The sequence below is a fragment of the Triturus cristatus genome, chromosome 10 (genome assembly GCF_964204655.1).
Source record: "Triturus cristatus chromosome 10, aTriCri1.1, whole genome shotgun sequence".
Taxonomy (NCBI): Eukaryota; Metazoa; Chordata; class Amphibia; order Caudata; family Salamandridae; genus Triturus; species Triturus cristatus.
This window is the reverse complement of record NC_140593.1, coordinates 248,279,107-248,307,092: the sequence shown is the minus strand read 5'-3', so window position 1 is coordinate 248,307,092 and position 27,986 is coordinate 248,279,107. Positions and strand designations below refer to the sequence as shown.

The 27,986-nt window shown below is 39.9% G+C and overlaps 1 protein-coding gene across 15 annotated transcripts in view; it reads right to left on the bottom strand.

Annotated features, from left to right (window-relative positions):
* Positions 1 to 27,986, bottom strand: part of HDAC9 (histone deacetylase 9) — a 779,881-nt gene that overhangs the window by 9,298 nt on the left and 742,597 nt on the right. For 8 of the 15 annotated variants that reach the window (XM_085630924.1, XM_085630925.1, XM_085630916.1 and 5 more), the window contains one exon: positions 14,416 to 17,506. In XM_085630924.1, the coding sequence (XP_085487050.1) occupies positions 17,189 to 17,506 (318 nt within the window). In that variant the 3' untranslated portion in view covers positions 14,416 to 17,188. Of the gene's footprint in view, positions 1 to 14,402; positions 17,507 to 27,986 lie in introns of those variants that run through there. The other 7 variants (XM_085630929.1, XM_085630918.1, XM_085630920.1 and 4 more) reach the window with 2 other exon arrangements.

Below are 27,986 nucleotides of genomic sequence, written 5' to 3'. Positions count from 1 at the left end.
TAGTCAGCGTGCCCCTTGAGCTGATGTTCTTCTGGCCCGTTCTAAAAATATGCCCAGATTCCGGCTAACGGATATATGATCCAGGATAGACCACACCCCATTTGACATATTTTTATATTTACAACTCTGCAAAACATGTAGGGCCACAAATGACATGTTCCCTACTCTCTATCAAGGTTCGTCATGTTGGCAACACCGATAAACTCAGCTTTCGCCAGAAAACCGGTCTCCTAGGTATACTTGGCTATGCAGAAAGAAGATCCAATGTGCCTCTGTCATGCTAACGCAGAATGCCTAACCTACTTTGATGCACTTTTTACTGATGAACAACCTTAAACTGACGCATGTAAAGTGCCAACACAGGATATGCTGTACTCCTAAATCACTATATAGATGGGGCTTAGAGACCTCCCGCTTCACTAGATGCAGCTTGGTTCCTGCATTTGACGTGGCACTGCCCGGTGGTTGCCAGCTTCTGGGAAAAGATACTATAAACCCTCACTCAAATGATGTTGTTTATGGTCCTGACAGCTCAGCATGTAACCTTAATGAGCTGCATGAAAGATACCGCCTCCTAGAGTGAGGAAACATACAGCCTTGACGCTACTTCTGGCAAAGTGTAGAATTCCCATGCACTGGTGCCACAGCTCACCTAAAAAAATTAAAGCCTGGCTGTGGGATTTAACATCTCATAATCAACAACTAGATACTTAATGGGAATTGACGCCTATCCAATCTGGGGCGAGGATATATGGGAATCCCAAAAACCGTACCTCCTACAACATGCTGAGGAACAGTCTGTGACCAAAGATGTACAAGCAACTGCTGCAAATCTATAAAATAGCCGAGAGATCTCCATATAGAGAAGTTGAACCCCCCTAAACACATTCAGTTTCTTATGAACATGCTGCTGTAATTTAAACTAATCTGAAATGCTTCATATCTTCATGTACTGAATATAGCAGGGCTTATGTCGGCTAAATGATAGTGATGGGGTGTATGCTTTGATTTGTTTAGATGATTGTAGGTGAGATGTGGATAATTGAAACTTTGTATGGCTGCATTGTTTTGAAACTTTAATATAAATTTCAAAAATAAATAAATATTAGTATAAAAATACAAAGCATGTAAGGTGCAGTATGTTCCTACATTACCATATTAGGGCTTTGGTGATATTTTCAAAAAACCTTGACTTCTTCCTCATGGTTTATCATTTCACCAGAATCCCTCAATGGCTACAAAGAGCCATATTGCACAGTTATCTGCGACTTAGGCTCCGTTTAATTCATATCTTCTGGACCTTGCTTATTGCTAAGATGATGATCTGCATAATTTTTAACTGGAAAGCTTCAAAGCTGGTTATGCAAATCAACTTCCAAATTAAATTATGTATTCATTGGTTTGTAAAGCACTGTTTTATGACAAGGCGCTGTTCTTTATGCTAAGGAGGTTGAACAGTGCATCGAATAACACAATAAATTTGCTGTCCTCGGCCAAGGCCTACGCTTGCGCTGAGGAGAGTGCACTAGTGAAAGACAGGGCAGTGGTTTGAAACTGCAGCTCCGTCTTTCACTGGAGGCAAACGACAGATTCAAGAGGGGACAAACATCTCCCCCAAAGGTGGGTGGAGTGTGATACTCCACCCACCTGCAAGGGAATGCCTAGGGGCTCCCGGGGACCCCACAACTCCCTTCTGAGGAGAGGAAGCACTGACTGTGTGGCTCCTTCTATGTTGCACACAATCAGTGCATCTCCTTACAGCTTCTTTTCTCAGAAAGATGGAAAAACCATCATAAACAGAGTAAGCAGAAACCTGTAAGAGTAGATAAAGGAGGAGGGGGAGTAGGGGGTGTCTGGTAGTGGATATAGGAGGCCTGAGGTGGATTTTAGGAGAACAAAGCCTTGGTATTCAGAGTGCCGATGTTTAATTCCATGGGCTCGAGCAGAAGTTTGGGCACCCATTCTTTCACAAACGAAGCACTGGCTGCATTGCTTCTTGCTTGCATGCTTTTCTGCTCACAAATTATGGACCTCATTACAATGCCGGTTGGACTGGCTTCCGCAGTCCTGTCAGAGGTGGTCAGACTGCTGCGGTCTTCTCGGAAGCAGTCGGTCCGAGAGCTGTATTACGATGCATGCATCGTGTATTTCGACCGACAACTGAGAGACCGCCGACTCTGACCGCTGAAAAGGCAGACAGAGAAAAAAACGTATTCATAGGGCAATACAGGGATCTCTGACCATCTTCCGTATTATTGTGTGGGTTTCCGATGACACGACCATGGCGATCCGACCAGTTGCCTTGAGTCGTCGTAAACTAAGGATTTGGGGTGCATAGTCACCCAAATTCGCTTCTCTTCTCCAGTTTTCCCTCATGAGTCCCTTCCTCCAGGTCCCTCTTACATCTGGGCAGCTGAACAACAATGACTTTGATCCTATGGGCGCCGTAATCCAGGTAAGTCCTTCTGCGGTATGTATCCCCCATTGAGTGGACTGTGCACATTCTGCCACACTCCATCAATAGTGTACATGGTGCACAAGGCATATCCCCACATATGCCATGCATGTGTGAACAATTTACATGTTTAATGTGAGTTTGTACACATTTGCAACAACATATTCAGGGATATGTGCTCCACTGTAGCTGTGACCACCACAGTAGCAGTGGCTGCATCATAATACAGCAGGGGGAACCTTCATGGTGGTCGGAAAGAGCTTGCAAGGATGGCGGTCAGACGGTTGGTCCGACCGGCATCATAATGACCCCCTATGTGTCCAATGCTTTATCCCAATTCCATTTCTAGGATGAAAAAAACTAAGCCAACATAAAATTATCTTTCCAATCAAATTATAATTTTTTTAATGCAATTTTTTCGTGGTGATTTGTTTCTTCCTAGAATTAATCATACTTGTCTTGCTTTATTCATACTTTGCTAATTATTAACAAGTCTTGGCAGGTCAATCTGTTACCATTATTTGTAATTCCCTCAGTACTCCATCTCTTTAATTCTTTGTACAGTTTGAAGTATGCAGGTTAAAACACAACCATGATGATCTTGTTTCATGCAGAGCACTACAAATACTGGTTTATTAATAACTGAGTACCTTATTAAGAGAGTCACGAAGTAATTTCTGGACCACATGTAGATAAACTAATGTAAGATGCACTGCACCTTTCACCTACAAGTAGGGGCTGGCATCAAGCAAAAAGGGATCCCAAAATTCCTAAAACACTTTAATGGTGTGTTAATACTGGAGAAAAATAAACTTTCTGAACCACTTGAAATGTGTGATCTTTAGACAATATGAACCTGACTTACAAGTTAATGGGTGATTGAAAAAGTCATGAATCGGTTCTTCTCGAATTACCTCAATATCTGTTGCAGATTTCCAAAATTGGGGATTCCAAAAGAGTCACAGGACTGCTCCTGTAAATCTAGCTTGCTAGTAGTACTTCAATGCACAAAACGTCTACATGTAGACTTTTAATCCGGTGGAAAATACTGCTTGAGTAAATGGTGAGAAAGTGAGCGCAAAGGCAAATTGTTATTTCTCCACAAGAAAAATATTTTGTTGGTGTAAACACCTTCTTCTACCAAACTTGAAAAATAGAGGTGTTCCTCTTGAAAGTGCACGTGTTCCTGCCTTTACTGAAGTAGATCTACTTGCATGTCCAGGGTAGGAAAGTTCCTGCAACACATTTGAAAATGCCCCCAAACGTAGATGTCTGAGAGAGTTCACAGCAATATTTTGCAAGCCTGAAACGCATACAATCCTGTCCAAAACCTAAACATTGGAATTTATAAAGTCTACTTTACTGGTGGATTTTCAGCTTTTGTAAGCGGCCTTTATGACATATTATCAAGAAACGGCGTTAAAATTATCGCAAGAAAACTGTCGCTAAAGCGGCGATAATGGGCTTGATAATATGCCCTTGAGAATTCCCATAGAAGCCCATGTTCTGGTGTCAACATGGGCTTCTATTGGAATTCTCTACGGCATATTTTAAAGCCCATTATCGCCGCTTTAGCGGCAGTTTTCTGCCGCTGAAGCGGCGATAATTTTAACGTGGTGCTTGATAATATGCCCCCTTGTGAGTAAAATGTCATTCTGTGATTTACCCAGAGCCTTAGTATTCAAACTGAATAAATAAACACTTTGTTTTCTTGTGATATTTATCACAGTCTCACCTTTATTATGAAGATACATTTTTGGGTAACAATGTAAAATGTTATACAAATTACCATTGCTTTCTATGTTCTCAAAGTCAAACCTTGCAGTATAGAGTCTACTACACGTGTACATACAGTTTATTCAAAGCCAGAAGAAATCTTCAGACCGGAGGCGTGATTCACAAACTTTATGTTATGATTTGCTTTTGGAATAGTTATGCTCACTCCTAAAATCCAGTAATAAGCCAGGAGTATCACAGCTGTCACAACTATTCGCAGATAAATCTTTGTACATTGAGCACTTTGAACTTTGGAACAATTACTCAACCATTCACCCAGTCAACGTTCTCATTAATGCAAGCAAGACACTCTCTGAACATCCCTTACCAGGACTCTTGGAGACAGAATGTCATATTAATAGAATGAAGTGTTGTCTGGTGGAGAGTTATAGGTGTTCATAGACTACTGATGGTGTGGAAAACAAACACTGACAAAGCCAATAGTACTGGGTTTAAAATGCTAGCACATGCAGCATTAGCACATTAAAGCCAGACAAGAAATGCAACTTGGATTTTTACTAAAGGCTTGATTGAATCACTTAAAGCACTGTGATACCAAAGATGTATTCTTTTGGAGTGGTAGTGCAAAGAGTTAACTGAGCTTTGAAGTGTGTGCTTTTAATAACTGCATTTAGATAGCACCAAGTGCTCCTGAGGAGTTGATGGGACAGTTATGAAAAAAATGCATTATGTACATCTGTGTATTACTAACATCTATATTTTGGAAGCAGCATTTTAGCATAAACCTTCATACGCATTTTATAGCAGTCTATCCTATACTGTGTGCAATGTGAGTTTAAAATAATGACTTGCATGTTTACAGTGCTTTTTGTCACAGGCTGTGACCTCTGAGCACCAAAAATACACAAGTCACTATTCTCCACTTCACCAACCAAGATTACATTTTTTGGCTCTCTGGCTTCACACAGATGTCTAAGAGGCATTGACTAAAATAGGTTTTTTAATGTACTATTATGCATTTCCCACAGTAAAAACTTTTCAAAATGTATTAAATGTAGCTACCTGACAGTGAAACACCCAAAAAGGTACAGAATATTTTGGTTTATTAGCTACACCTTTGACCCCATACTCACTGGCCCCACCCCATTGCATGTAGCATTACAGTTCCCATACTTTTTTGTTAATGCAGTCCAATGGCTGTTTAAGAGTTGGTATTCTGAGGCCAGTAATTGGCTACACAGCCGGAAGTGTGGTGTTCCCAAAATGACGGCTATGGAGAGCAGCTTTCAAGGCCAAGTTTACATCGTCTTTAAATTGTTCTACTTGAAGTGTTTTACTGCTATATTTTCAATGTAGTTTTATTTTGCTCTCAATAGCTCATGAATCTTTTTCTAGCCACGTTTCTCTCTTTTGTCACAACAGTTCTATATGTTCAGTAATTCACTATGACATCGTATCATTATTCAATTACCGACTTTCAACTCAGCACTTCATGTATGTACTGTACTCCTTTAATCTTGTTTTGTCTTAAAATGTAAATTTCTATCTAACATAAAGCTTCAAAATTGAACAGGGATAATTATTTCGTACTTAAATACAGCTTCATTAGTCTACTGTTTAGCAACAGCTCTCCAACAGTTAGTAACAAATCGGCGAGAAGTTTAGTAAAACCCACACTGTCTTGTGCATTTTCAAAATATTATAAACGCCATCGACAATGACAAACCTACGAAAGCATAGAACACAATGCAGTGCAATGCTCATGCATTATTGACTCTGGAACTTATTCCTGCCCAGAATCATGTGTGAAACAGAAACAAAGTAGACCCTGGTATTTCTGTGATGTGGCTGTGTTATTTTGTAGACTGACCCTAATTATAGCGCTGTACACTAACGCATTAACATTGACAATGCCTATAGCTCTCGGATTGTTGCGTCTTATTGGCTTTGCCAATGCTTATTTATTTCTATTTCTAACAGAAAATTGGATGGCAGGCAAGGAAGTTTTCATTATAGTCCTACTTTAGTTTTATGATGTAGCAAGAAAGGAAGGACGATAATTAAGGCTCCCTTGCCTTTACTGAATCAAGCATTCAGCATAGGCCACCCTTTGATTCTGTGAAACAAAAAGCAAGTACTTAGTCCCAAAAATGAGAGCATAATGATGAGACACTTGGGAGGGAGCCAGCAAGAGCAGGCAGAGATTACTATAATTATAAAGTAGTCCAAATCCCTTGCAGTTTAATGCAAACTCTGTGGAAGAAGCAAAAGGATACACCGAATAGCTAATAGCATCAGGTGAGAAATGAATACTCCACATGGCTGAGCCAAGGGCCAAAGACTCAAGGCAATGGCTGAAAGAGGTTTTTCAGTTAAAATCAGTTTTTGAAATGGGTAGACCTAAAGCCCACACTACGAGGCGGCTTTACAAAGATTTCCTGTCGGGGTTGCATCACTTTTGTGGTGCAGCCCTAATGTAAATAAATTTTTGTTATTTACTAAGCCATACAAAGTCAATTTGAATGGCTTTGCGTGGTTTAGTAAATACATTTGTTACCTTGAATTGAGAAGGCGTTCCATGGGTGGAGCAGGTGCATCCACCAACAGTAGCGGCTCCTGGAGGGAGTGCTGCCGGGTGGTGGGTGACACTGGGCGGGGGAGGGGCACGGTGGGGGGTAGTAAACTCTGGATTACGGCCGAACGGAGGACAAATAAAATGAATTTCATTGCATGCGCTGCATCGCATTTGGCAAATTCGTTTTATTTTATTTATTTGTATACTTACCTCCGTTCGGCCATATTTTGGAGTTTACTAAGCCGCATGCTGCCCCTCCCCCGCCCTGCATCACTGCCCGGTAGCACTCCCTCCAGGAGCCGCTACTGTCCACCAATAGATTTTGGTGCATTCCCAGATTTACAAAGACTTTTAAACCTAGGAATCCAACAAAATGATACGCCGCACCCAGTGGGGAGTAACAGGGAGAAATACATTTATTTCTCCTCACTAGTTCCTCTTTCCACATTTGCTGCATTTTGCAACACACATAGAAAGAGGAAATTGCCGTCTGCGTACACAAAACAATCCTGTCTGTAATGCAGGCACCCTTGCACCACAATGCAAGGGTGCCTGCGCTGGTGCTAGGGAGCACAGAGTGTGCCAGCGCTAAGAGGAAGCAGGAACGCGTCATATCTTAGTTGATATGGTGCATTTCTGCCATCTCCCTTTCATGCAACGCAGCACAGCAACTTTGCCTGCTGCCCTGCTTTGCATGAGAACATTGTTAATATTTCTCAAAGTATACTGTAACAAAAAGGTACGTTTAACAGCTGGCCCATCAAAACCCAGACTCGTGTATCCATTAGTAAATTATACCTTTTGGGCACTACTGCCGTTTCCATGTTAAAAAAGGTAATCTGTACTCTGTGGCACATCCCAACAAAGGTATATTGGAAAGTTCATCCTGTGTGAAAGTAAGGCTTTGGAATTAATTGTGGATTTCTGTACAATGTGCTAAATGTGTGGTCTCTAGAGCCTTAGCGTCTCTAATCAGAAAACATACATGACCAGAAGCTAGAAACAAACTGCTATACATTAACTTATCAGCAAATTAACATCATTTCTAATAATTTCCATATTTTTACTCATTCTGCACGGGTGCAAACCGCAAGCACTGTTTCTGGAATTTTGCATTTCTTTTTGCAATATTTCTATAGCTTTTAAATTCCATTATAACAACAAACAACAAGTTAATCAGAAACTACTGATGGAAAGGAAAAGTATAAGTGCAAATGAGTGATGTAAGAAAGTAAAAAGTAATTTTTAAAAATCCTTGCACTCGGAGTGAACAGTAAGTAGATTATTTATAGACTGCTCAACCACTGATGTGGTGGACAATACAACTCTGCCCCACCCATGGAGATGGTCTCCTCCTATGGTGGCTTCAGTCAGCACAACTAAAGCTGTCAAAGGGTTACAAAGAAATCACAGAAGCGGATGTTATGGTACTTGCAATGCTACTCATTTGTAAGTGAAGGCATTTGTGCACCTCATTTAAACATAGGTGAAGAGGTGTGGTCAGGCAGAGAGGTGTGGTGCAGAGGCCAGGGCAGGTGACTCCGGAGCGCCGGCGGCAGCTCAACTGAGCGCCATGTGACTCTGGGCAATAGCTCATCTTATCTCCCCGATGGCCACCAACGCCTTGAGACCCTTAGGGGTGAGTAGTTTGCACTTTACAAGTACCGGATTTATAGGTGTGTAAGCAACTTTGCGAATGATTCATTGCCTAAATGAGCTCTGTGTAAGTTTACCCAAACTGCGCTTACTAAGAATATTAGATTCTCCTCCATTGATGTGATAAGGCATTTATCCCTAGAATCCTCTAGGGTGAGATGCGTTGCTGCCATTTTCTTACTGTTTTACCAGGTACTCAACAGGGCAATTAATAGCGCTGAAAATAGAACCAGTATGCTGGAATAAATTGCAAAACCATTACATCCTTGATGAACTCTAATTGGGATGTTACCCTATCAGAGCCACTCAACTCATTGACTACATAAAAGTATGAAAAATCACGATGCGTGATGCTGAGAGAACCAAAAACTGCTGTACCTTAGCACATATTTGACCCGGGCATCATCTGATATTACTTGACAAGCTCAGTAACATCACCAAATTTAGAAGCACTACTCTGAATCATGGATTAGGTCTCTTCTAAAAATTGGCCTCTAATGCGGCCTAATTCCATAAGCTTCCCTGCCCCCTGGGGTTTTAGAATGATCATGCCTGCTGTTCAATGTCGAGGTAGCACTTCTCTCAAGTTTTATCAGAAGGTTATACAAATGAAACCAATTTTTACTTTTAGCTGGACAGACAAAAGAAAGGCGCTTCTTTATTTGTACATTGACTTCAATAAATTAGTTATTGAAAGACAAAGATATGATATAGCAACCAATGTTTTATTTCTCACTAATTACTTTATCTTTTCGAAATAATAATAATAATGATGGTACCACTCTCTGGGCATCCTTCTCCCACTGGTGCCAGTGTCAAACACATGTAACCTTTGCTCTTCTTGACTCTTCAAGTTTTCGTTCATCTGTTCCACCATCTCTAAACCTTTCCCAACATTTTCCCCAAAAATCATCATTGTATGATGATGATCCTGCCTGGCTTAGATTACTGCAATTAACAGTTAAAGTACTGGTGAATACGAGTGCAAATATACTTAAAATCACCTACAAACAGGCACCTTTCTCTACCCTTAAATAGTCTCAGTAAAACCACATTCATCCAGGGCTTGAAATGAGTCACTGATTTCCTTTCAGAGAAAGACAGTTTTTTAAAGTACATTCACAAGCTAGTTCTTGCTTACTAAACAGATGGCTTGTATACTAACTCGCTCCACGCATAGGACCTATATGACAATTTCTCCTATCACGTTAAGTCTTTTTAATTTGGCATTCATTTTAATTTCATGTATGGTGTTGCAATTGTAGACAATCCCCCAGAAAACCTCCAATGTTGTCGTTCGTGTTTTACAGTCTTCTTATTTCCTGTCCTCATTTTTATTCCAGGAGTGTAACAAGCAGAATTAGCAGAGTCTATGTGAATTTACCCACTGTAAACTCAGGAGAATTATATCTATAGACTGAAGTGTTTATATTAAGCAGTTGGGGGGAGAAGTGTTAAGTAAAGAAAATGGAGTCAGTTGAATGGTCTTTGGAATTAGAACAGCAGAGCAGCGAGCCAGCAGGGAGCGTTGAGAAGAATGAAGTGTAACAGGATTATGGTACCAGGTGAGAAAAGTCTATAGTTTGGGCATTGGAGAGTGAAGGTAGGAGAGTAGAGTGACAATTTAGAGAATGGTTAATATGGATTGCATAGATAAGAGAATGAGGCATTGCATCAGGAGGGTGGATTGTGAAGTCACAGGAGTGTGACAATAAGAGCATCATGTCAAGATAGTGACATGTGGTAAATTGTGGCACGGCAATATGTGATGGTATTTGGGGTTGGTGTGCTAAAATGTGGTGAAGTGTGGTGTTGTGGTGGGATGATATTTGGAGTTGGCGGGCTAAAATGTGGTGAAGTGTGGTATTGTGGTGGGATGAAGTGGTATATAGTGTTGTGTGGTGATGATGTGAGAAGTCTGCAATTTAGTGGCAACTGAATAGCACCAACTGTGTAAAAGATTTTTCTGCTGTGGACGACTGATATTTTGTATGAACTGTTGGAATCAGCCTGCAGAACGGGCTCAGTTAATTCATAACACTCACTTCCTTGGCATATTCCTGCACTCAAAAAATATTTCCTGTGATAGCAATTAGCCTTTAATATATTGGATCTGATGTATGAACTAGACATCTCCCAGTGATACACAAACCGTGCATAGTGCAGGACAGCAGGAAGGCTCACCCAGGTGCCTTGTGCCAAATGCACTACTTAGTTCAGGTCAAAGGAGCTGTCCAGAATAAGGTAGACAAGACCAGCCTCATTAATATGCACAAAGTGGATTTTAGATGTTTGCCTCATTGTGCCCAGCTATAAATGCAGAGGGAAAACAGCCGTTATGCCTTTCCAACGCATTTTTTAGCATACATATTTTTGCCGCTAATAGGCATTTACAACACATGCCAATATCACGCATTTAAGGTAAGTTGCGGGGTGGACGGTCTCCCCCCACAAATACATTGTTTTTAAAACTAAAAACAATGCGTGGTATTGGCATGTGTTTAATTGCATATTCACGGAGAAAACAAGCGTGCTAAAAAATGCGTGGTAAAGGCATACAATGTAATTACCTCTGTTGTACTGTTGTACAACCAATGTAGAGCCAAGGGTTTGAAAAGGACATTAGACATTTATACTGGGTTCTACAAAGTGCCAGCATTGCAACCCCTAGCACTGAAAAGGACAGTACTCACAATACCACCAACAGTGGTGAACTATGAAATGATCATCCACAGAAACATGGAGCTATTGACAGGAAGTCTTTCTGCGACCCCTGAATCTGGCAGCTGTCACATGCAGGGAAAGCTCTCCCTATCAGGCAGCTGCCACCATGAATTGCTACTACTTGCCCACTGTACTCAGTAACAATTCTATGCTTTGAATTCAGTTTATTTGAAAACATAAATACATTGCCTTGTGAGTTCAAGGAGCTTGGAAAATCTAGTTGACACTGCATTTGTTATGCAGTTTACAAGGTTTCACATTATGTATGTTGTGATTTGCAATAAATAACTGTAATTTCTAAATTGTCTTCTTGCACTTGTGATGCTTTGTGCAGCATTGTATTATTGAATGCAAAGTACTTTTGTAAATTTGACTCTTTAATTCTTGTAATGGTTAATGCAAAAAGAAAAACATTCAATGACCAAACCTTTCGAGAAAAGAGGAATTTAAAACATGTGCTAGCCTTAAAAAAGTATTAGGAATATTAGCCTCAAGAAGATAACGTAACCACTCATGAATTGCAGATTTATGTCATAGTTCAGTAGACAAAATGCAGTATTACTTGTGCAGCTGAAAAAGTAGCTGAAAAATAAAGTTTTCAATTTGGTATAATCTGGAAAAATTCTAAAGTACATAAAAATAGAGCCCTCAGAATTCTGAACTTAATGAGGTAGATTGTGGTGTGGTAATATGTAGTATATGATGGAATTTAGTGATGTAGTGCGCCACGATAAAGTGGGGTTCTCTGATGCATAGCTTGATATTGTGAGATTTGATAAGATGTCGGAAGTCAGAGGTCAAACACTTAGCACCAAGTGTTGAATTATTTTTTACTGTGGCTGAATTACGTCTTCTATAAACTATTGGAATCTATTTAAAACGTGTTCTACACTAGTAACAATATTTCAGGTGATAGCAATATCAAATTGCTCTTGAGATATAGATGCCCAGAAGAATCAACTAGCCATCTCCCAACAATGCAAAAACCTTGCCTTGTGCTGCAAAGCGAGAAAGTGCACCCTAGTGCCTTACACCAACTGCATTATTCAGCGCAGGAAATGGAACTGCTCACAATGTGGTGCGCAAGACCAGGCGCGGTAAAATGAAGACAGTGGGCTTTGCCTGTGTGTCTCATGGTTGCAAGTGTAGGATTTAAGGTCTGAAATGCAGAACTCTGGAACTCCACAAACATAGCATTTTCCTGGGCACTTTTCTACATTTACATCAGGACAATAGCCCTTCTACACCGTGAAATTGAAAACTCATCAACAAAGATACAGAGCTTGAGATAAGAAGTTAGGTTGGAAAGTTAATGTGGCACACTGGCCAAACTGCTTGTGGAATCTCGAAAGATAGATCCAGACTAGAAGGTAAGAAAGTATGTCTGATACTTGTAAAATGTACAATAATTTTTTGCCGAGGAGTTGAGCAAACATTGTTGAAGATATACATTGAAAAGCGACAATAGTGTTGCCAATCACCCATACATAATTACATGTATTTATAAGGTTGAACTGGAAGCTACCTTCCATTGGGTTGGCACTGTACCGTCACAGATGCTCTCTAGAATAATTAAACTCAATAATAATTCTTAAAGGTTGAGGAAACTTACAAGAACCTCACATTAAAAAAGCAATTACGGTAGGACAAAATATTTCTGAAAAATAGGAAATCCTAAAATAAAGTTACAACTCTTTTCAGCAGCTGGATACAGGAAATGCCCTATTAAGCCACAGCTGAGAAAAGAAAAATGGTCAGATTATGACAATATTCAGAATTAATTCCTAAACTGCTAAATGTAAAAATGCTCTTGTGAAGCTTCAAGCTATTTTATAGGATTATGTATTATATATAATTGGACACACATATTGGCTATATATCACTTTGTTTCCCTTCGAACTTGTTGGGACATTTTAACTTTATTATTAAAATAGCCTTGATGTTTTAGTCATCTTAAGTAAGCATTGTAATTTGTTAAGGTTAAAATTGTCATACACTAAATAAAGGATTGGTTTTGTGGATTTCCTTTTTTATCTTTTTCGGAAAATATTAACTATATGATACTGTAAACACTGTAAGGTGTTGGGATATGAGAAATCAGAAGTAATGAAAAATAGTCAAATAAGAAATGATGCAGTGGTGTACGTTTGCAGCATGTGTTGTCAGCTGTGATGTCATTGTAACTCAGATGTTTTACTCAAAGCACAACTATTAACCTTTATGTGCAATATAGGTTTTCTCAAGTTGCTGGAAGTAATTATTTTGAGTATACTAATGTGGCTGAGAACGTATGGATCCTCAATTTTAACTATAGACTATCATGGCACATTGATATTGTAGACAGAATATTGAGAGACAGAATATTATAGGTAAGTATGTAAAGATCTACTATACCTAATTTCACATCTATGTATCTTGAAGATTTATATACCTTTAAGGTACATAGATGTGGAATTAAAAATAGTAAATCTATATCCCCCTATATGCACTTACCTTTTGATATTTTGGGGCTTATTACGATGTCGGTCGGAGTTTCCTCCAACCGACACTTTGGTGGAATACAAGCTCCCATATGGAAATGGGAGGTTGTGTTCATCCCTGCACCGCTCGGCAGGCACCTCAGGGTGCCTGCCACACAGTGTAGGAATCAACAAAGGGGCACCATAGGTGCCCCCTCGATCCCCAACCCGGAGGCCGCAGAAAAAAGGGGGCCTTGCTAGGGGCCCCCAAACACACTTTCCAACAGGCTTTCCATGTCAGAAAGCCCGGGAAAGCCTGTCGGAAACCGTGCATCGCAATCCGGACGGCAGAAATGCCATCCATATGGATTACGGGCCGGTTTCAATTCTGATCAGCTGTAATGTAATCAGCCGGTTGAAATTGAAACCGTGCATCTAGGTTGGAAAGCCTCCGACCTAAGGTCGGAGGCTTTCCGACTGAGATTGTAATAGGCCCCTGAGTCTCCCGATATTTTGCCAACGATGTTAGTGTGCCACGATATTCTTGTACTCAACTGTCGGAGAACACAAGCTATAACTGTACTAAAAATAAGCATACACCTAGAGGTTGACTAGATGTTAGTTTGCACATGGCTCAATGTAGGTTTCAATTTAAAGCTCAACCTGTGCTAGAGAAATGTATTATTCTAAAAATGTGAAATTTAAACAGCAGAGCCTGATTTGATGATACAGAATTAAGGAAGCACATTTAGGCAGACATAAAAATAAATGAAAAACCTTACAGAAAGTCCAAAGTATAAAATGGGGTATTTTTAAAAATAAAACTTTATTTGAGAACGGAATACACTTATAGCAGAAGGCAAATAAGTGAACATACAAACATAATTTATGTACAACATAAAACAAGAGACTCGCTTTCAAAGGTGTAAAGTAAAATAAATACATTAAATTATATGCTAACAGACATTTAGCAGTTGGAAAATGGTAATTATCCCCAGTGTTTTCCTGTATAAATATTAGGTAGTTTCTTGTTTGAGTTCAAAGGGCACAAAATTGTAGGAACTGGTCATCCATTGACGGCTTTGGTCAGTCACGCCACGAAATTATCAGAAAAAAATGTCTTCTGGAGCTTCTTTCCAAAACATATGTTACAAAATGATGCTCCTTTTTAAATGAAAGTATTTTAAAAGATGCACTATCCCTTTTTCCGATACAGAGAGATGTATGCTTGCACAAAAGCCCAATATGTGCAAGAATGAGCATTATGACTTCCTTTTTCAACTCATCTGTTTTTGACACTTTTAATTCGAGTGAGATGTTTAAAGAGTTGTGGGTGTTTCCTTTTGTTTTATGTGAGGAGACCAGGTATTAATGATCGTACGTTGGAGAAACAAAATCAGAATTTTGATGGGCTTCAAATAGAGGTGGGGATGAATGTTGGGTGTCACTCTTGGTGAGACACCTACAGCAAAATGGACACAGTAAAATGGGGCACTCAGTTGAATGAACTCATTCATGGTATTTGGATGGAGCCAGGGACATCACAAAAAAGGATAATGTATCTTTTGCAACTAGACATTGCATAAGAAAAGCTTTAAATACAAGACACAAAATGTGAATAACACGTGCTGATTACATACAATTAAACTGCTCCAACATTTGGCAAAATAGGTGCCTCTTTCTTAAAAGGGCTAATGGTATCATAGAGTACCATGGCTTTGGAAATCATAGATATTTCAGATGGTGAAAAAGCTTGCCACGAGTTCAAGGTCAGTTTCTTAATAATCTAATTTGAGGGGGATTGACTTTGGGGGTTATTTGCTTGTGTTACAAACTTAAACCTCTAAACAAGCCATATGAGAGAAGAGGAAGGGGCTATTTCATAGAAAAACGTAATATCCAATGTTCTTAACATGGTTTCTTCTCACTCACTGAAAATGGTAAGCAAAGTAGCAGCTGTACTTTCCTCTACACTGCTTTGAGCTTAATCATTTGGACTTCCTGTTGACAGAAGACATTACCTGTCAGCCTTGTATAAATCACCTTCCTTGGCAGAGATTTGTATAAAAATGTGCTGCCTTTTAACAAACATGGGCCTCTAAAGAATTTTTGTAATGTTTATCTTGCAGGACTGTTCATTCCTTGTCTGAGTGGCACTTTTTAAATCCTAGTAGGCCACCTGATAGCCTAAGACTTCCATTTACTTTTCAATAAACAGAACATGCTCAATGATTCAAATAAAGCTATAGGAAATGTTTTCTTTAATCATAGCATTTGAAATCGAAATGTAACTTGAATATTTTTTCAGCCACTCGATTTAAAAGCAACCCGTATGTCTCTAAAATAGCACATCATACATTGTTTCCCTTCAATTGGGCAAGTAAACACAATTGTTATCAGCATTTCAGGGCAACCCCTATACGTGCAAAGTCTGCAATATTCCCATTTTTTAGGTACCTACTTTAAAACTGTCTGAAAGTATGACTGTAGTTCCAAAGTTTATTTGGCAATTGCTATCTATGAATTGTGGGCTGCTCACAGCAATTACTTTTCAAACTAGGCATATTGCTAGCCATGTTTAGTAACAAATCTATACAAGATATGTAACATAAAAAAATAGAACAATTATGTCACTTTTTGAACAGTATTTGCGTCATAAGCATGCTTTCACAAATTTCACTCACTCTAACTAAAATGTTAATTAAAATTCAGTCTTTGCAACTAGCTAAAACTTAATGGTCTTGAACTAATGATCTACCATAAACAGAAAATTACCCAAAAAGGGAGCTTAGAAATGGTGCCTTTCTTCTCTCTGGTATATTTTTCTTAATATCTGAAACATCCCGTAGAGTTTATCATGTAGTGCAACAGTATGATTTGGTTTGAATGCATTTTTGTTATTATTTTTAGATTTCTTGGGTCATGCCATTTATAAAAAGAAATTTAAAAAAACATCCTAGCTGGATGAGGAAGATGTAGGGAACATGCCTCTAATGGGGAAAGCATTTGTTGGGAATCAAATTTTGAATAAAAAAAGATGCTAAAATATAAATTAACTGGGCCAGGATGTCACAATATAGGACAAAATTAAGTTATATCTAGCTATTCTGATTCAAACATAACTAGAATATATTCACGCAACGCAATTGGCACCCACATTCACAAATATGACAGTGTTTTACAATATTTACATCTAGTCAAGAGGACATCAACGCATACGTTGAGCTCACACAATATTAAGAAATGTTTCATTAATCAATGCTGGGCAAAGCATGGCCAGACACTGGTTTCCCCAAATTACCTGCACTAATGAGTTCCATTTTACAGCAACTGGTGTTGTGCTGCTCAGGATCAAACAATGTTCCTTGCATGGGAGCAGCTCACCAACAAGGGACCATTTCCAATCACTGCACACAGATAGGAGTTATTTTGTCCATTCAAGGCCTCCAAGGACAATAGTTTTCTAATGAGTTTGTAAGAAATCACCTGCTTTCAAATTCTAAATCAATATTCACAGACATTCTTTATTTGGCAGATACTGGGGTATTCTTGTCAAGGCTTAATGGTAGAGCACATCCATGTTTATATAATAACTTTAATTACAAAACCAGGAGCTAAATCTGTGCCTATTACCTGTTGCATAAAAGATGCCTGCTCCCCAGATTCCATTTGCTGGGGGTGAATTTCTTCATCGCTGTCCGGTGGCTCATCTTTCACCTTCACTGAACCCAGCTGAGTCCCATGTCTACCATCCACACAACTTCTGGTGTTGCTTCTAATGATGCTTGCACTAGAGGGCGCCCTGTCCTCCTGCATCGGATGATCTCCGTGGAGCTCTTCCTCAGCTTCTTCCAGATGGCTGCCTGGCTGTCTGAGCTGTTCAATTGATTTGGAAAGCATCTAGAAGAGAAGGGGAGACATGGGATTATTAATTCATGCACATGATAGTAGGCAAATAAGTAAAGCAATCTGTGTGGTTAGATTACCAAGAAAATTAAAACAAATTATGTTTTTAAAGCTAAACCTCTTTAAATAAATTCATCTGCTCCATTCTTATGGGGTGAGCCATGAACATTACTTTATAACATGAATTATTGTCTGCATTTATCCAGAAAACGGCATTACACTTTCTACCTGCAGAAACCCTTATATACAAGAGGAGTACTCAATGACAACACCATATAGGTCTACTTGCTCAACAGAACAACACCTACGTAAGTTTCAAACTCACAAATCAAACACATTTTTGGGCTTACTACCCTTAGGAATTGGCAGTAAATATCCAGACCCAAAACTATTTGATAGCAATAGTGGGAAAGGAAAGCTTTACCAAAAAGGTTTTTAGCCTAATAGTCATTATAATGATTAACAAGTTCCTTGCTTATCTGTAGACAGGCACATCCTTTGCAGTTTTCCACAATCTTCCATATTTCTGGGGTCCCTCCTGATATAGGATCTATAAAGAGCACCCGTGAATAGAACAGAATACAGCAGAAACGTAGCTGTCTAGCTCAATTCTTTTTAATAACAATGTAACTTGGGAAGTAATTCCCAAAAGCTTTAATATATGCTGGAAAACAAAATAATTATTATTTACATGACTTAAACTCAAAATGAAAATCATATGGTCCTCCACATTGTCACATGTCGCATGTGAGGAACATTAAAAGGTATCGCCTGTGTAATATATCATGTAAATCAAAACTTTTGCCATTGTATATATATGCATGTGTCTGCATACCTATGGTCAATTCTTAGGATTGAGATTCTGCAAGAAGCTGCTGGGACTACAACCCTCTCAATCTAGCTAGGAAATCCACAGGAGAAGTATCTGCTCTCACCATATAGCTATCAAACATGGGTCTGGCAAGGAGAAGCAAGAGGACTGCCTAAAGGAAAGAGTGTTTATGAAACTGCTAAGCATTATTAGAAACTTTGCTTGAGGTGAGAATGTACCATGATTCTGAATGTAAGTATTAGAAATTCCCTGTAAAATGAGTGAGAAACAGAAATAACCAGAACCTTCATTGGGAATGTTGGCCTTCTAAAGCTACGGAACAGATAAAAGGCGCAAGGGGTGAGTCGAGGAGCCAGGAAAGTAATGTTACAACAATGCATTCAAACCTCAAAGAAGTTTCCTCAGAGCAGAGGTATGCTTAATGTAACCCCAAAGATTACCATACAAGTTTATAACGGGTTTATATGTGGTCATTTGGCCTGCCTACATTTGCCAAATAGTGCAGACAGAGCATAAAAATGGCTTCTTTCAGCTCTCGTTGCATAGTTAAAAAATCCCAACCCCCTGGTTCCCAATTGATCGCTGCTTGAATGTGTCTCGCCTTCTGCTGCTTTATTGAATGAGGGGAGAATAGCAACAAACAGAAGCTAAATGCCTTACTGCTCTAAGATCTCTCCCTCAAAAGGTTTACCACCTCTTTCAAATCCCACAGTGGGAAAGTGGATTGCTCTCTCCTCCTCGCTCATTTGAAGCCACCACTCAAAAGTGCACATCTGTCTAATCGAACACTCATATGGATCCCATCCTAAACATGTGCATTCCATAATTACACATATTTATTCCACTCTGATTTATCAGAATTGTTAATTAAAATCTAGACATTCATTCCAAACAAACCAGTGACATTTTTCTTTTAAAAAATTGTTTAGTACACATTTCATAACAGTATGTTTCTCTCGTTCTTCTTTAGGGTTTACTGCAATGGTCGGTTTTGTCCATGTTAGACTATGGACTATGGACTGGACACACATTAATGGTCGCTAAGGGGGGGCAGTGGGTAGTTTCATATCTTTCTATCACTGGTCTTAGAGGTCATGAAGACAGAGGCAGGGGAATAGGTAAATAAGGCTCCAAGGGCCAGATGCAGGACCCTTTTTAGCGATTACAACCGGGAAATCAGACAGTTTGTGACTGCTAAAATGGGTTGTGGTATATACAAACCCTATTTTGCGAGTTGGTAACCCATTACTGACTCGCAAAATAGGGTTTGCGATCGCTATTGGGAAAGGGCATGCCAAGGGCGTCCCTTCCTAATAGCGAGTCGCACTGGTTATGTAAGATTGTTTTGTGACTGCAAATGCAGTCGCAAAACAATCAGTTACCACCTACTTCAATTAGGTGGTAAGCCAGTCACAAATGGGAAGGGGGTCACCAGGGGACCCCCTTCCCTTTTGTGTTGGGCAGCGAAAATATGCCTACTCTTAACAAATTAAACAGAAATGTTTCATTTTTCTTTTTTAAATGCATCTAGTTTTCCTTTAAGGAACTATCACACTCTTACAAGTGTGACAATTTGAACAATTCCAGACCCCCATAGCTATAATGGCTTTGACGGAAGGCAATACTCATTTTGAATATATACCGAATTAATGTTGCTGTGGTCATCTCATACAGCGCCACCTGTGGCACACTGTCACAAGTGCTGGTGTTGACAATTATGAGCCGGTGCCTTGCACCGGAAACCACTGGCTCAAATTAAGCCCTGGTGTGGGGTTGAAAGATGTAAGGGTCTGTGTTGTATGGAATTACAACGTTACAGTAGTGGACTTTCAATCCACACTATGGTGGATTCTAGAAAAATCAGTTTTGGTTCACCTTTCTTGAGAAAATAAGAATAAAGCACTAAATTACAATACTTTGTGAAAAGAGAACCTATGAAAGCACTGTGAATCCCCAGTCGATAATGCATTTATCTGATAAATCTACTTGTAGTAGCAATCTCAGGCCCACTGGTCTATTGTGTGCTCACAGCTCGCAATTCTGCACAAATGTTCCAAAAACTATGGATACATACGCCAGCTAGTGTATATATCTCCATAATTAAAAAAAACCTGGGGCTACACATAGTAATGGGAAGGACTGGAGTGGCTTGCAAGACACTTGTTTGGGGCCCAAAATTACGAGATAAAAATAGCCGTTAGGGCGACGCCCATCCAATAAATTCCCAACCCACGCAAATCTGTACAAATCGATTCTCCCTCCATTTTATTTTACTTAGCAAACTTTTGAAAGTTTATGAAGATTACAAAGTGTTCAGACAAATTTCACAAAGTTAAGGAACAAATAATATGTTTAATTCCACCCACCCTACTCTAAAGCAGGCAAGCAGCTCCTCTTTGATAACATATTTGTGAATGTACTCCTACTGCACACTACTAGAACACCCTACATCCTAGTGATATGGCAATATTTGCAATAAGAAAGCTGTAGTTATAATACATATGAAAAGTACTTTTTGACTAGAAATAACTGTAGCCCAGGTGGATGATTTTGCAGCCTCATACTGCTGCTGCCAAAGCTATGACATGCTGCTAAGTGCACAGGGCACCTTCTGATTCGTTTTAGCGCTGGAACGTATTACCTGCTTATTTTGCCCATACTCTGTTCTGATAAAGTTTTTAACTTTAGTTTAGCCATTACGCTATGACAAGGCTTTTAATTATTTGATTATTGTGTTTTTAAAACAAACTGTGTTGTGGTTTATTTGTAATTCACTAAAGAGGCTTCCCTGGTCTGCCACGGTCTATACCGATTGCTGCGGAGGGAAGAACCTAATTTAGATTAATTGCGAGGCACTTACTACCGCGCACCCACTTCTGGCGGTTAGCGCTCCAGTTCTCCTGGATTTTCCTATTTAGGGACACGCTGGAAAGGCCGCGCAGCGGGCACGCCGCCGGCGTGCCAAAGGCAAGCCCGTCTGTGCCGGTACACGCCCGGACTGGGCCTAGGGCCAGAAATTCTGGCTCTCATGCGGGAAATAAACCTTTGATTTCATATTCCGGTAAGAGCCTTTTGTTTCTACGCCCGCCATTGTATAAGAAATGCTATCAGTTAAACTGTAAACATGTAACAAAACCTGAGCACCCCCAATGCCCTGGATGTAATATCAAACTACCGGATTTTCTGGATTTACCAATTAATCCCCTAAAATGGCCTATGACTCAAGATCGAAAAGATACTGATCTACAGTTCGCACTCATTAATGCTAGATCTCTGGTCAGACATAAATACGAAATTGCGGATTTTATTACAGACTATAACATTGATGCATTATTTGTCACAGAATCTTGGGGTGATGATTCATCAGATTCTGATTTTAAGATAGCGACGCCACAAGGTTACAGTACCTTCAGATTAGACAGGCGGCAAAAAAGGGGCGGCGGACTGGCTTTGATTTACAAGGCCGAATTAAGTGCCTTTTGTTCAGAAATAGACACACCTAACTGTGAAGCCTTGTCTTTTAAAATCGCCACCTCTGACCAAGACTCCTTTAAAGGTCTTTTGATCTATCGCTCTCCAGGCCCTAGATCCCACTTTTTAGTTAACTTTCACTCTCTGTTAGAGCTTAGTCTTCACTCTAATTTTTTTTACAATACTAGGCGATATGAATTTCCACTTAGAAATAACTGATGATAGAGATACGGAGGAAATGTTAGATATAACATCAGAGTATGGCCTCAGTCAGAAGGTCTGGGGTGCCGCGCACACGGCAGGTCACACCTTGGATGGCCTGTTTACCAACAACCCGGTAAACAGTCTAACTACTCTCCCACTAATTTGGTCGGACCATTATGCAATCCTTTTTAAATATAAGCTCCCACGAACTAATAGTCTAAACAATGTGAATTCAAAGACTATTGGTAGAGCATGGCAAAAAATTGACCACACAACCTTGGTCAACGAGCTGGTAAAAAGCGAACGGGAGGTAGAGAAGGATGTAGAAATCTCAGCCAAAAATTACATCATCTGGCTTGAGACAAACTTTGCAAACCTAGTTCCTAGTACGCAGATTAATAAAAACAGGAAATCACCGTCAGCCCCTTGGTTCTCTGAAGCCTTGAGAATAGATAAACAGGCTTGCAGAAGGCAAGAAAGGATTTGGCACAAAAATGTTGAACTTCTAGAACAGAACAGATATAAATCCATGCTTTCTGATTTAAAAAAAAAAGCTGATTGGAGAGAAAATTCGTTACTATACAGCAAAGATTGAAAATGCTAGTGGTTCTAGTAAAAACAATTTTGCACTGTTAAAAATCTAACCACTATCAAAAAAGATGACTCCACTAATTTTAATCAAGAATTCTGTGATGGATGCTCTAGCTCTCTCCTTTAAAACAAAGATAGATCAAATGTATGATCAATTTACTCATTCCACACTTAAAGCTAATAAATCTGAACAAGAAATCAGCGAAATCCTTAGTTGCTCAATTTCTCTCTGACGTCTCCTTTGCAAATTACCAAACTAATCTCCATGGCTAAGTCAGGCTCTGCTGAAGACCCTTGCCCCCCGAAAATTTTACAAAACATTTGCCATCTTGTAGGACCCCACTTATCAAAGATATTCAACCAGATGATTGAACAAGGATCTTTTCCCACTGTGTGGAAGCAGGCTTGCATTCTGCCTCTGCTTAAAAAAAAAATGTGGATGCATCGGATACAGCTAACTATCGGCCTATCTCGAGAATTCCACTTTCGGCAAAGATAATTGAGAAGACCATGAATATGAAACTCTCTAATTTTGTTGCAACCAATCAAATTTTAGACCACAGCCAGTTTGGCTTTAGAGCTAACCACAGTACAGAATCAGCTCTAATTAAGACCACAGAAGAAATCCGTACCTCGCAAGACAGCGGTGGGTCAGCAGCCTTGGTGCTGCTTGACCTATCCGCTGCATTTGATACCGTAGATCATAGGTTACTGATTTGTCGTCTACAAGAAGCTGGGATAGGAGGTAAAGCCCTCTCTTTATTGACATCATTCCTAGCAGAGAGGACCCAATCAGTCCATTTGGGCAAATTTAAGTCAGCACCTTTTTCTGTCCCATGTGGTGTTGCGCAGGGCTCGTCGTTGAGCCCTAAACTTTTTAATATCTATGTAGCGAAACTAACACCACTGCTAAGAAGTTTTAATCTGATCCCAACATCCTATGCAGACGACACCCAGCTGGTGATCGACAGTGGGTAAGGACATTAATCACTCATTAAAGCTTCATGATTGTATGCTCTCCTTAAGTCACTGGATGAGCACTCATTGCTTGAAATTAAACTAAAGCAAAACCGAGGTGATTATGTTCGGTAATCTCTTTCCTCCTTGGTCACCAGCTTGGTGGCCAGATAATCTTGGCCCTCCCCCTACCCCGGTAGACAAAGCAAAAAATTTAGGGGTCATTATAGATGAAAAGCTCAGCTTCAAAGCACAAGTCTCCAAGGTTGTGTATTCTTCGTTCTTTATGATTAAGACTATTAGGAAAATTCTGCCTTTTATCCCGAAACCATGCAGAAAGTCAGTAGTAACTTCCTTAGTCTTGTCTAAACTTGACCATTGTAATGGACTGTACATTAAGGTGCAATCCTCCCTTCTTAGGAAGTTACAGGCAGTGCAAAATGCTGCCGCAAGACTGGTTCCGGATATTCCAAAATATCAGTCGGTCACATCAGCATTGCGAGAACTCCACTGGCTGCCAGTCTGCCAGCAGATAAAGTTTAAGACTCTCTGCTTGGCCTTTAAGGCATTACATAAAGAAGGATCAAAGTTTTTAGACGACCTATTTAAATGGTACTCACCAAACAGAACTCTACGTTCAGCTAATGCGTATTTGATGCAGTCAATCAAGATCAAAAAAATGAATTGGGGGGGGGAGGAGTCTTACTTTTAACACTATCAAGGAATGGAACTCTCTTCCCTTACATCTTAGAAAAGTCCCCTCCTTTTCTTGAATTCAGGAAACAGTTGAAGACCTGGCTTTTTCAGCAATGGTAACATTTACCACAGTAGGTTTGCACTGGAAGCGCCAAGACATCCGAGGGTATTCGTGCGCTGTACAAATCTCATTAACATGAAACGTTAACATGAAACGTTTTAAAAACAAATGAACGCATTTTATTCTGCAAAGTTAAGGGATTAAGGCTCTTAAGAGTCCTGAACTAATGTCTCTCATTGAAATTCGAAAATAAACGTTTTGTCCAAAGATATCTTAAAAAGTACTAGAACAAACATTGCATGAAGACAGAGATCATTGCCAATTTGAGCTTTTTTCTGACATTTCTTTAAAGGAATGTCACTGCTTACAGTAGTACTCCATCTATACAACTGTTTTTACACTACTAATGCCACTGTCAATGGGGATGTGATATGTGATGTCACCAGTGGTGTTTTCAATCATATAGTTCCTGATGTCAACAGTGGCATCATGTGTAAGGACATGAGCAGTGCATTGGACAAAATAAAATTGCATAGCTCTCTATGTCTGTTAAATCATATTGGTTGTTACAATTTGGAGCAGAACTATAATGTCCCATCAACTAAATTTGTTTGTGAAAATGTGCATGTTTTCTCAAAGTACTCTGAAGTGAGTAAACGACCATAAAATATAATGAACAAAGTTTTGGATAGCCAAACATTTGGACAACTGAGATTAGAACCCAGATAAACTACAAATGTGGCCACTAGGTCACATGACCATCAAAATGGTGAGTTTACCGTGTGTACTATTTTCTTCTTATGGGGGGGATCTGTTTGTTCCCTCAACTTAAGCTCTTGGTTTAACTTAGTCTTCAATTGCCTTGCGACTGTTCCTCTTTTTGGTGCACCTAATCAGAGCTGGCTTTACTGTCAGCTATTTGGAGACTAAATGAAATAAATACAGTCCATGCTACTCTGACACTGAATCCCCCAGAATGCTGGGAATATTTCAATGTGTGCACCCATTAGCTCATTTGAGATGAATCTCGAGGTTACTGGATCAGTAGCTCACATTCCTCACGAAGAGGAGTTTCACTGGGACCAAGTCCTGCATATTGTAAAGAGTTTTCACATCACCAGATGTGTCTTACAAACTATCAGACAATGCAACGAGCAGGCGCAAATGTATTTTGTCCCCACTCTGATCAAGGCAAACAACATTAAGATTTAGAGGTCAGTATTTATAGGTCTGGGCAGAATTTTAATTGCACAAAATTCTTGAAATTTGCATTATCTAAAATCGTAAAAAAAATTGACATTTCTTATTCACGATTTTACGTCATTAAGCACAACTTTCACATTAAAATATCCAGAGGGAGATCGATTAACATAGAAAATGTCTCACTAAAAGCAATTTTATGCACAAACAAGTCTCCTGCCTGTGTCTTGTGAGATATTTTTACTCGAGTGGATACAAAAACGTGAGCACAAGTTATTGGCAAATCACATTTTTGCTCCAGAAAGCAGGATTACACAAACTGGTCATGAAATTTCGCAAAAACTAAATGCACAATTTTTCACAATTCTATTAAAATCTTTTTTTCTGGAGGAAGTGCTAAATCTGGAGGAAATCTCACTAGTGGTAAGAAGCTATAGAGGAATAAGGGCCATATCAACAACGATTAGAGATAAACATCGCTAAGCGCGTTTAGCGATGTTTATCCTATCGCTGGATTTCATCGCCGTGATAGCGCTGTATCAACAACGCTTTTCACAACGGCGATAAGAAATCCAGCGATAGCGGGTAAATCGCTGTTTTGCAGGGAACATCGCTGGTTTTCAAGTGATGTTCCCTACAAAACGGCGATAACCTTGCTGATACGGCCCTGTGGCAGTATCAGCATAATCCACCCCCTATGTTAAGCATAGGTGAGTCAGGATTTTAGCAGACGTTAGTTTTGGGCGAAAAACCGCAGTTTTCGCCGAAATCTAACGTGTGCTAAAATCCTGTGGGCTGCCTTGTAAATATCATGATGTGCACATCAGCGATATTTTACAAGGTAGTCCATCAGGGGTACACCAAGTGACGCCCACTTTGCATCTCATTAGAGATGCAAAGGGAGGCGTCGGGAAAAAGGGTGCTAACATGCGATTATGCATGTTAGCACCCTCTTGTAAATAGGGAGATAGTTTATCTCTGCTTTTTTAGCTTTTAAAGCCCTTGTTAATATGCCCCTAATTTCCACTGGCGCAATCCCATTTAAATGTAAACATATTCCAAAAACTGGATATCATTCCATTTCCATACAGCCCTGCCAGAATCAAAATATGTCTCCCATTTGTCCTTTCGCCATTCATGGTCAAAACAGCGACAATACCAGTAGTGCTGTGACAGCGGCCTTCTTCGCCCCCCCCCCCCCCCCGCACCACCAGCATGATTCCAAACCCTGCCTCCTGACTGCTAAGAAACTCCTGGGCAGTAAATAGCTTTATTGTACCATGAACACCACATGGCAAGTGCAAAATACTGTGCAGATGGCTCCTCTTAAAAGAACCACTCCTGGGACAAAGCATAGAAGTGCCAATAAAATCAACATTATTACACCTGGGAATACTTTTATTGCTAGAAACACAGGTGTTCCTGTAATTGGAATATTTTTATAAACAAAGTGCTTATTCGTGAAATCCCTCATTCGACTTGTATGGTCTCACACCCTTTGAGTGAACCATAGTGTGCTTATTGCATTCTTGGCTGACATGAACTGAAGATTCAGGCACATGCTCTAATGCAGGGGTACCAGGCAGTTAAATATATAATACACAAGTGCAACTAAAAGGGATTTTCGTGGGGAGTATAATTATAAGGCAAACAATTGTGCTATATGCGTTGCAGACGGATGCCATGTTCTACTATGAATGGTAATTTCTAGAGGAAAATGTTGATAATTTATTGCAAAAATACATCAGCGCAATTTTCGGTAATGTTACATTCTTTGCTGCACCGAAACACCACATTACATAAATGTTGTTTCTTTGCAGTATAAGGCCCAGGAAGCAAGAAAGTAGGCTCTATAGTCATGCCCCTTTCTCAACAGAGTGGAGTATCATAGAGTGGAGTGTCATCAAGTAGAGTGGCATAGTGTTGTAGAGTGGAATGGCATAGAGTGGAGTAGAGTGTTCTGGAGTGTCGTTAAGTGGAGTGTCGTACAGTAGAGTGTCATAGAGTGGAGTGGCACAGAGAGGAGTAGAATAGAGTGGAGTAGCATAGAGTGGAGCTGAGTGTTGTAGAGTGGCACAGAGTGGAGTAGAGTGGAATAGAGCGAAGTACTGCGTCAGAGTAGAATGGAGTAAAGTGGCCTGGAGTGCCATAGAGGGCATTGCGTAAAGTGTCATAGAGTGTTGTGGAGTGTCATAGAGTGGGGGGCATAGAATGTCATAGAGTGGAGTAGAGTGTCGTAGAGTGGAGTAGCACAGAGTGGTGTAGAGTACAGTAAATGGTCAGAGTGGAGTAGAGTGGCGTGACATCACGTAAAGTGGAGCAAAGGATTATAGAGTGTCGTGGCATAGAGTGTCGTGGCGTAGAGTGGACTGGCATGTCATAGATTATAGTGGAGTGGTGTGTCAGAGTAGCATTTGGTAGGGTGTCTCAGAGTGGCGGGGTGTGAACTATCGTAGTCTGGA